Source organism: Mugil cephalus, chromosome 15, assembly GCF_022458985.1.
Source record: "Mugil cephalus isolate CIBA_MC_2020 chromosome 15, CIBA_Mcephalus_1.1, whole genome shotgun sequence".
NCBI classification, from domain to species: Eukaryota; Metazoa; Chordata; class Actinopteri; order Mugiliformes; family Mugilidae; genus Mugil; species Mugil cephalus.
In genome coordinates this window covers 24783031-24792080 of record NC_061784.1, presented here as the reverse complement: position 1 = coordinate 24792080, position 9050 = coordinate 24783031, and the positions used below count along the sequence as shown (strand labels likewise).

Here is a 9050-nt window from a genome sequence, read left to right as displayed (position 1 = left end):
GACGAGACGAGACGAGACGAGACGAGACGAGATGAGACGAGACGAGGCGGAGACGAGACGGAGACGAGACGAGACGAGACGAGACGAGACGGAGACGAGACGGATGAAGGTTCAGCTTTAACTCGGAAAGACGTAAAAGCTTCGCTACACACTGCAGCACTGGACGGATCCTTTTTATACCAAGATAATGTTTTTATTTTTATCATGTTTGGTGCCTTTAAAGCTGTGATAGATGAGGATGATGAGGATGATGATGATGATGAGGATGATGAGGTCTGTGGGTTTATTTAAACATGTCTGCAGCAGAATGTATCAGAATAAATGTCTTGATATAGTGTTCATAGCCTTATGTCTGTTCTCTACTAAATAAAACTTTTATAAGAAAAATCATCAAATTAGTTTTGGTTCTTGTTGGTTTGGTTCCATTGTTGCCTTTTCACCCAGATATTAACTAACTAACTACTAATAACTGACCTGAGGTCTGGATGTTTCCCTAGAAACTACAGCTGTTAGCGTGGACGCGTTGATTTAACATGGAGGTCTATGGAGAGTGGCTCCCTGGTGGCGCCTCTAGTGGACGTTGGAGGAACTGTAGTTCAAAAATGTTCATGCTCAATAATTTCAAGCTTCTCTTTTGTAAAGTTGAGACAAAACCTGCTTTAACCTGATCATGATTTAAACTACAGGTGTCTGGATATATTCATCCGAAGAGATAAACAGTCAGAGAACAGAGGAAGACGTTTTAAAACCTTTGTCATGAAACAGTCTTTCCAAGAACTCAGAGGTCAGAGGTTCAGCTATTCTGGGTTTCCCTGACGGCGTCACGCTGTTTGAAGGAGTCCTGGAGGATCCCCAACAGCTGGCAGAGATCCCGTTAATCTGATTCCTGGAAGAGACAGGTAGATACCTCTATCACCTCAGATACGTCCAGGATTAGTCCTGATGAATTAAGGGGCGGGGCTTCTTTGATGCTGTGTCGCTAACTGTCTTTAGCCTCAGCTCCACCTCTGACCATTTTAGAAACAGTTAAGCCTCATGTTTAGAAGAGTCAGTTCTACTGGAACCTCCTCCGGGTCAGACCCAAACAATGGCCGGTTCAGAACCTGAACAGTTGGTTCTCAAGGGAACCAAGAAATACCAGGTTCTTCCCTGAGAACTGTGACATCATAAGTGGGCGTGGCCGCTCTATGTTTAAAAACAAACAAACAGAAAAAAAAGAAGCAACGATCGACAGTGAACATGGAAAAAACAATGTGCTGTGGTCCACGGACTCTCTGCTACGTTAAAGCGTTAAATATCAGTGCTGTTGTGTTGATGATATGATTCCACTGGTTTAGTGTTGGTTTGTCTCAAGTCATTTTCTGGTCTTTTTACATATGAACTTTAGGATAAATGGATGAATAAACTAAAATAATGAGCCCCAGGAGGAAATATAGAAGAATCCAAGTGGGGCTGGTTTCTTCCTTCCATCAGGGATTTGAACCCTGAGGTTTGGTCCATTCAGCGATCACATCCCAACAAACGTCCGATCATTTATCATTAAACCTCAAAGAACCACAGAGGTTTAGTTGACTTCTGAGGTCAGACTGAGCTGGTTTCAGAAGCAGCTTCGGTTCATTGACTGCTTCATTAGAGGCCACAGGAGGAAACATCGTTACATGTAACAGTCTTTATTGTGGTGATGAGAATAAAACCAAAGTTTGCAGAGACTCAGGTTTAAAGTTCTCACAGACGTTTAAATACGAGAAACATGTTCAGAGGAACAGAAATAACGGGATAATGTAGATGAAGTGCAGCTCAGCGCAGTTTAACGTGTCCACACATTTACATCCAGCTCTGTTAAGGACACGTTCAGTAACGGGACGGATCCAGTCTGACGAGAACCTGTGAATCATGTCAGCAGAGACTTTTTACTTTTACATTTTAAGATGTTTGATGTGGTTTGTCTGCAGCTCTGACGGGTGGAGGTTAACATTTCAGTGTCTCCACATCAGGGACAATAAAATCATTCACTCATGTTTGAGTCTTTGTTGGGACATGAAACCGGTTCCTGGTCCTGAAGGGACGTCCCGTCTCTGAGGAGAGGACGAGGCAGACGAGGTGACTCTGTTATACAACGTCCTCCGTCCTCCTCCTGCCAGGGGACGGGGCCGGTCCTCCAGCCCCGTCCCCTGGCAGGACACCCTGCAGGAGCCCTGATCTCATTAGGGAGTTATTTTAGGTGCTGCCTTGATTCTTCCTCCGGGACCTAAGAGGGTTAGAAGTGCTGAGGTTTGTCCTGAGCCTGCAGAGTCAGTGCAGCCTGGATGTCGGCGTCCGAGCCTCCTGCCGGCTTCGCCTCACACTTCTAACCGGACTCCAGACCCCTTCAACAGGCTGTCAGTGCGGAGGAACCGCATCCATGGGGAACCACGGCTCGAACCTGGACGACATCCTGGCCGAGGACATGCACCACTGGTACAACAAGTTCATGCGGGAGTCTCCGTCCGGCCTCATCACGCTGTTCGAGCTCAAGGCCATCCTCAACCTGAAGGGCATGAACGAGGACGCCAACAGCTACGTGGACCAGGTTTTCTTCACCTTCGACATGGACGGGGTGCGTTCCACACACGGGTCCAGGTTCTAAAGGGTCTGGGTTGTGTTCTGGTCCATAAACGCTGTTAGAAGCTACAACCTGAGGACGGAGAGGACCAGACACAGTCGCAGCAGAAACAGGTCGTATGTTCACATCCCTGAAAGATCTGGATTTAAATGCAGTTAAACTCTGATCAGGATCAACATGTGGAAACAGGACGATGTCCCCGTCTCTATTTCCTCACCACAGTCTCAAAGATAAAAATCTGTAGTGGGAGGTTTTTGGCGGCTCTGAGCTGCCGTACTTCACAGATCTGCTCTTAATCTACGTCTTAATCCATCGGATGTTTCCACTGCTCCAAATGAAATGAACAGACAGAAATAACCTCATCACACATTTATTCAGGACCAAACCTGCAGATATTTAACTGATTTAACTGATACTGAACCAGGGACGAGTCATTTCTCATCAGGGAAGTTATTCATAAAAACATCTGAGTCAGAATAAATTAGAAAAGATGAATTCATAAAGAACGTTAACTAAACCCCGGCCAGTTCATTGGGTACAGCAGTAAAGTCGTTCTAATCCAAGTAACTGATGAGTGAGTCAAACTGAACTGATCTGAGCAGAATAAAGAGTCATGGAAGTGAAGCTGAACCAGGACCGTCTCATTTTGAAGGTTGTGGTTTGTGACTGGCTGAAGCTCAGGAGTCGTGTCTCCGCTGCGTCTAATTGGTTTAAAGCGTTTTATCCGCACTGTGAAGCTAAGTGGATTCAGACAGAGGACGTCCTGACACCAGATAAAACCTGGAATGTTTACATTCACTTTAATCAGCCTGTGGTGTTTCTGCTGAGGCCTCTAACATCACATTTAACACAGCATCGTTTCTATATGATGATTAATGAATGTTTGTAATTGGATTAGAAAGAGAAGAATGAGATGAGTTACATCTTCTACTGCTTCTCGTTGTGTGAGTGAATTATTCCAGAGTGATTTTTAAAAGGTGATGTAATGTTGACCACCGTCGGCCTCCGTAGAGCAGCTGGACCTGTTGTGATGTTCCACATTAAAAGTTATTTGGTGATGAGCCTGAGCTGCTGGCCGTGTTTTTGCAGGACGGCTACATCGACTTCGTGGAGTACATCGCCGCTATCAGCCTGATGCTGAAAGGAGAAATCAACCAGAAGCTGAAGTGGTATTTCAAACTGTTCGACCAGGACGGCAACGGAAAGATCGACAAGGACGAGCTGGAGACCATCTTCTCGGTAAATCAGTCAGGTTTCATCAGCAGGCCCCGCCTACATTTACCATGATGCATTGCATGAGCACGATCAGTAACAGAGAGACTACGCAACAACTTCACTGCACAATCATTTCATGGGCCGGGAGGTCGGTCTGGATCCGGGTTAGGCTGCTGGTCCAGTGTCATGGGGGGTCCGGGTCAGTCCAGTCCTCCAGGGTTGAGTCCATGTTTGTCCTGTTTGGTGGTTTTATCTGAGACCGTCTGGTTTGGTCTAAATTCTGCCTCAGGTCTTTCAGTGGTTTTATCTTCAGTCTGGTCCAGTACGATGGTCGGGTTAGTCCTGGGTTAGTCCTGGGTTAGCCCCGGGTTAGCCCCAGGTTAGTAACCCAGGTTAGTCCCGGGTTAGCCCCAGGTTAGTAACCCGGGTTAGTCCCGGGTTAGCCCCAGGTTAGTAACCCGGGTTAGCCCCGGGTTAGCCCCAGGTTAGCCTGGGGTTAGCCCAGACCTGCTCCAGTCTTTGGCAGGTCCTCCGTGGCTGGTCTTTACTGCCGTGTTTGTAGAAGACGTTGGATGACGAGGTCTCTGAACCGTAACCTGGACTGAGCAGCGCTACACAGACATGAGGACAGATTAAAGTAACAACAAGAACCAACATCTAAGGCTGAGTTAAAAGCCAATAAGGCTCCAAACAGTCCATAATAACCCACTGCTGAGTCACTGGGGAAAGAAACTCATTAAATCTGAGGAGACAAGAGTTCAGACGTTCACTTAGAAGCTTCATTCATCAGACATGAGGCAGCACTAATCCCTCTGACAACTTTAACCCTGGTTTCCATGTATAAATGTTGAATATCTGGAGCTGGAGGCCGAGTCACTAACGACATGATGACATGAGGCGTCTTCAGTAACTTTACATGAAGTTTGCAGGGAGCTGTGAGCCGACAGAGAAACTGGGCTGGATTAGCTCTGAAATTAGACGAGAGTTAATCTGCTGAATGAGCTCAATCTATGAGCCTCCAGGAAGCTGCTGTTAGTCTGAACGTTAAACCACCTGAAGGACGATGGTCCAGGTAGAGGAGGACTCTTTAAAGGATGATATCAAAGAAAGATCCAAACGATGAGTGGGCTTCACTAAATGAAACCAAACATTTGACTTTTATTTGTCTTTCATGTGTTTTTGTTGGTGCTGATGACGATACGATTAAAACCTTTAATCGGATTAATCTCAGGGTTCGTGTGGATTAATCGCAATTAGATCTAATTCTTTTTTTTATCTGTTAATCACATAATAACTGAACAACTCAACATCTTTTTTTGTCCACATTAATGTGTCCCAAACTAACTTGTGGACATTGTCCAACCAGAGGAGAGCTGACGCTTCTTATTGAGAACAGTGTCTCCCAGTGAACAGTGGCTGCAGGAGTGGACACATATTAGCAGCAGCATTGGCAGCTTGTCTTTGTCTTGGTTTGTCTTGGTTTGTCTCCAGCTGTTAGCCGCGTTAGCCCAAGTGCTAGCAGAATCCCCGGCTAACGTATGCTTGGCTTGGTTCATGTGCTGTTTGAAGCTGGAAAGAAAACTCCTTCCTGCAGAGTGTGATGATACTTTATGTGTCTCCACTGGTCCCTCTTGGTGTCTTTGTCCTCAAATGTCCCATGGAGAGGACCAACGTGCTGTTTAGCGTCTTCCATCTTTATGGGTTGGTTCTGCTGCCTGTCACTACCGGATCAGCTGGTGCTAACGCTAACGCTACTTGGACAAACTGAGACACGTTCACAGTCGTTCTGCTGCAGATGCTTCATTAATCACATTCATCATGATGATGATTAATTAACGTTAACGAGTTAGTTTTGACGGCTCTAGTTTAAATGTCGACTACCTGGGCTGAGTAAAACTATTTCCTTGGCTACACTAACGAGCATCTTAGTGCTAGACAGGAATGACACGGGTTTAATTTGAGGTTAAATGTTGATCGTTCTGAGTTTTCGTGTTTGTCTCCCCCTACAGGCCATTCAGGACATCACACGGAACAGAGAGATCGACCCCGAGGAGATCGTGTCCCTCATATTTGAGCGGATCGACGTGAAAGGAGAAGGTACGACGTCACGTTTAATGTGAAATAAAAACTAAACAACACTTTAAAACAAAGAACATGGAACATCCGTCTACACCAACTCATCCCTGACGTCACCTCATGTCATCTCCAGCTGGAGTTTATTTTATCATGAATGTCACTATTTATATTCAACCTTCTCACCAGTTGTTTTTACAGCTTTTGTTTAGCTGCTTTAACCTGTTAATATTTTTTGTGCAGTAACATATTTACTTTTCCCCACGGGGCTTAAAACACATATAAATGTATAAATTATGCATCTCACATCCCGTCCAAACTCGTCCCATCTCGTCTCATGTAAATGTTTCCTTTGCTGACAGGTGAGTTGACCCTGGAGGAGTTCATCGAAGGAGCCAAGGACCATGAGGACATCATGGAGATGCTGAAGAAGATGATGGACCTGACGCCGGTGCTGGTGATCATCGTGGAGGGTCGGGCTGACGTCCTCAGACAAATGACAAATTAAACCCAGGGACGTGACGGACTGTGAGTCCCGGCTCCTCGTTCCTCGTCCGTGGGTCAAAGGTCGAATCAGACTGAAGACGAATCATCCACCTCACAAAAATCTTTCCTCTGATCCCCAGAGACGACACAAACGTACAGACGCTCGTCGGAGCCCAGAGCCTCAAACCTCCAGGAATCAAACCTTCGGCCAAACTTCAGACTCTGATTTTGGAATTTGACAGAAAACTAAAAACTTCTCCTGATGATTCCAAAACACAGAAGCCGACATGGCTTCATCTCCAGTTCTCTCTCTTCTTCTCACTGATTCTTTGATCAGATCGTCCCAGACTTCACTCAAAAAAACGTCATTTTTATCTTCATCATCAAAGTAAAGAAATCAAAGTTTTCAGATCGTTATAAAAAACAAAAATCAGCTCGACCTTCAGAAACAGAACGTTAACATACGAGCATCAAAGACTTTTCTCAGATTAATCATCTCTGACCACAAGGAACCAAAGAACTAACTGACCCTTCATGTGGACCCTTAAAGTCTGGTCCATGGAGGGAGCTGGTCTTCATAGATCCAAACCCAACAACAAGTCCACGTCTTAGAATGATTGTTAACTTGCTAAATTGCTAACATGCTAACTAACAGAGTTGTTTGTCTAACGTAGCAACGGTAACACAGGAAGTCTGGACCAGACCAGGGACCAGACCAGGGACTAGACCAGGGACCAGACCAGGGACCAGACCAGGGACTAGACCAGGGACCAGACCAGGGACTAGACCAAGGACTAGACCAGGGACCAGACCAGGGACTAGACCAGGGACTAGACCAGGGACCAGACCAGGGACTAGACCAAGGACTAGACCAGGGACCAGACCAGGGACTAGACCAAGGACTAGACCAAGGACCAGACCAGAACTGTTGACTTTACGTAGAGAAACTTGGTTTTATTCCATGAAGCTTTGCTCTCAGGTTCACGTGATGAACATGAAGAAACCTCCACCTCTCAGACTCTTTCTGACCCAGTTCAGCTACGACCAGAGGAGCAAAGCATGCTGGGAGCTGCTGATCCTCTTAATGCTGGAGAAGGTTGAGCTGGTTGAGCCGTAATGGAGCAGAGTCACTTCAGATGAAGCTTCTCCTCCACAGAGTCCAGAGCTGGTGCTGCGTTTAAAGACCGACCAGGCGTCCGAAAAACCAGAACTACTGTCGTCTTCCAGCTCTGAACCGAGCGGCGTCTTTAACCCTTTACAGGACTCTCACTGAAATACGTGAAATACGTCGTAGACTTCAACCCTGGATTTAACAAATAGTGTTAAATCCAGATGAATGAACGTCTCATATCTGGTTCTGGTCTCATGTCTGGTTCCTGGTCTCATGTCTGGTTCCTGGTTCCTGGTCTCATATCTGGTTCTGGTCTCATATCTGGTTCCTGGTCTCATATCTGGTTCTGGTCTCATGTCTGGTTCCTGGTCTCATATCTGGTTCCTGGTCCTTAAACTAATGTAAACATGTGTTTGTCACATTAGAACATCATCAACATCATCACATTAGAAACATTAGGACACTTGTTCTTCTTCATGGTTCCTAATAAACCAGGTCAGAGGGGGGACCTTGTAGACCACATTAGACCCTGATTAGACCTGAGGATGTTTCCTGGATCTTCTCTGATTGGCTCAATGAAAACCACATGACACTAAACCTCACTGAGAGGAACCAGGAACCACGTTACCACATATGGTTCCTGGTTCCTGGAGGGTTAAAGAATCTTTGCCCCTTTTCCACCAAAAAGAACCTGGTGCTCGTGGTTTCTCCAAAGAACCGGTTTGCTTTTCCATAGATGAAGAACCAAGTCATTACGTCAGATTAAAACAGACACACAACAACAAACATGGAGGACGTCATCGCCACCATCCAGAGCTGCTCTGGTCCTAATGAGTCTACGCTGGAACAGCAGCTTCTAGTCTTCGTCTTTCTAGAATTACTTCTCTTTTCTTTTCAGTGTGACCCTGGTTCTAGTTTTTAAAATGGTGGTTTTCCTCTCGTCTGTTCAGCTCAGCTCCAAGTGGGTACTTCCCTGGAACCAGTCTGGAACCAGTCTGGAACCAGTTTGGAACCAGTTTGGAACCAGTTTGGGGAGGATGAGCTAAAATCTGATAATGTCGTTTCCAGAACATTAACACGTCATTCACACTTAGACAGAAACGACCTAGAGACGTGTTTCTAGAACGTGGCTGATTCTTTCTGGATCGGCCTCTAGTGGCCGTAAGTGGAACTGCACTTTAAAACACTCGGTTCAGCCTCGACCGATCTCCCTCTCAAAGAGCTACATGTTCAGATGGTTAGCTTAGCTTAGCATAAAGACTGTAAACAAAAGGAAAGTGCTAACCTGGTTCTGTGCAAACATGATGAATTGTAAAGTTAATTAACACGTTAGATCCTCTTTATTTAACCTGTACAAACCAAATAGTTTCTCTCTGAACGTGTTGGTGGTTTCTGCTCTGAAACCTTTAACTGTAAATAATCATCGGCTCCGTGAACACGTTGTTTTCATCGTGTTGCTCGTCTCAGGTTTAGATGAAAGCTATCGGCTGTTTGAAAACTTTTTATTTTTATACGTTTGTGTGAAACGAGGCGATGAAGAGGAAAGTTTGACGAAGAGTAAAA

At 45.6% G+C, this 9050-nt stretch overlaps 1 protein-coding gene across 2 annotated transcripts; it reads left to right on the top strand.

The window, feature by feature from the left end:
• Positions 1 to 1861: 1861 nt before the first annotated feature.
• Positions 1862 to 7840, top strand: guca1d (guanylate cyclase activator 1d). 2 transcript variants are annotated; one of them, XM_047607658.1, is made up of 5 exons: positions 1862 to 2596; positions 3692 to 3841; positions 5827 to 5914; positions 6253 to 6418; positions 6517 to 7840. In XM_047607658.1, the coding sequence occupies exons 1-4, from the start codon at positions 2402 to 2404 to the stop codon at positions 6396 to 6398; spliced, it is 579 nt and encodes a 192-aa protein (XP_047463614.1). In that variant the 5' UTR covers positions 1862 to 2401; the 3' UTR covers positions 6399 to 6418; positions 6517 to 7840. The 2 variants fall into 2 exon arrangements, with proteins under 2 accessions (XP_047463614.1, XP_047463613.1); XM_047607657.1 differs by having other exon boundaries at positions 1868 to 2596; positions 6253 to 7840.
• Positions 7841 to 9050: the final 1210 nt, after the last annotated feature.

What these genes read in the sequence shown, in the direction of transcription:
- guca1d (XM_047607658.1), top strand. Translation starts at nt 2,402, where the DNA reads ATGGGGAACCACGGCTCGAACCTGGACGACATCCTGGCCGAGGACATG. An exon ending in TCACCTTCGACATGGACGGG is followed by an intron (nt 2,597 to 3,691) that starts GTGCGTTCCACA and finishes GTGTTTTTGCAG; the next exon opens with GACGGCTACATCGACTTCGT. An exon ending in GATCGACGTGAAAGGAGAAG is followed by an intron (nt 5,915 to 6,252) that starts GTACGACGTCAC and finishes CTTTGCTGACAG; the next exon opens with GTGAGTTGACCCTGGAGGAG.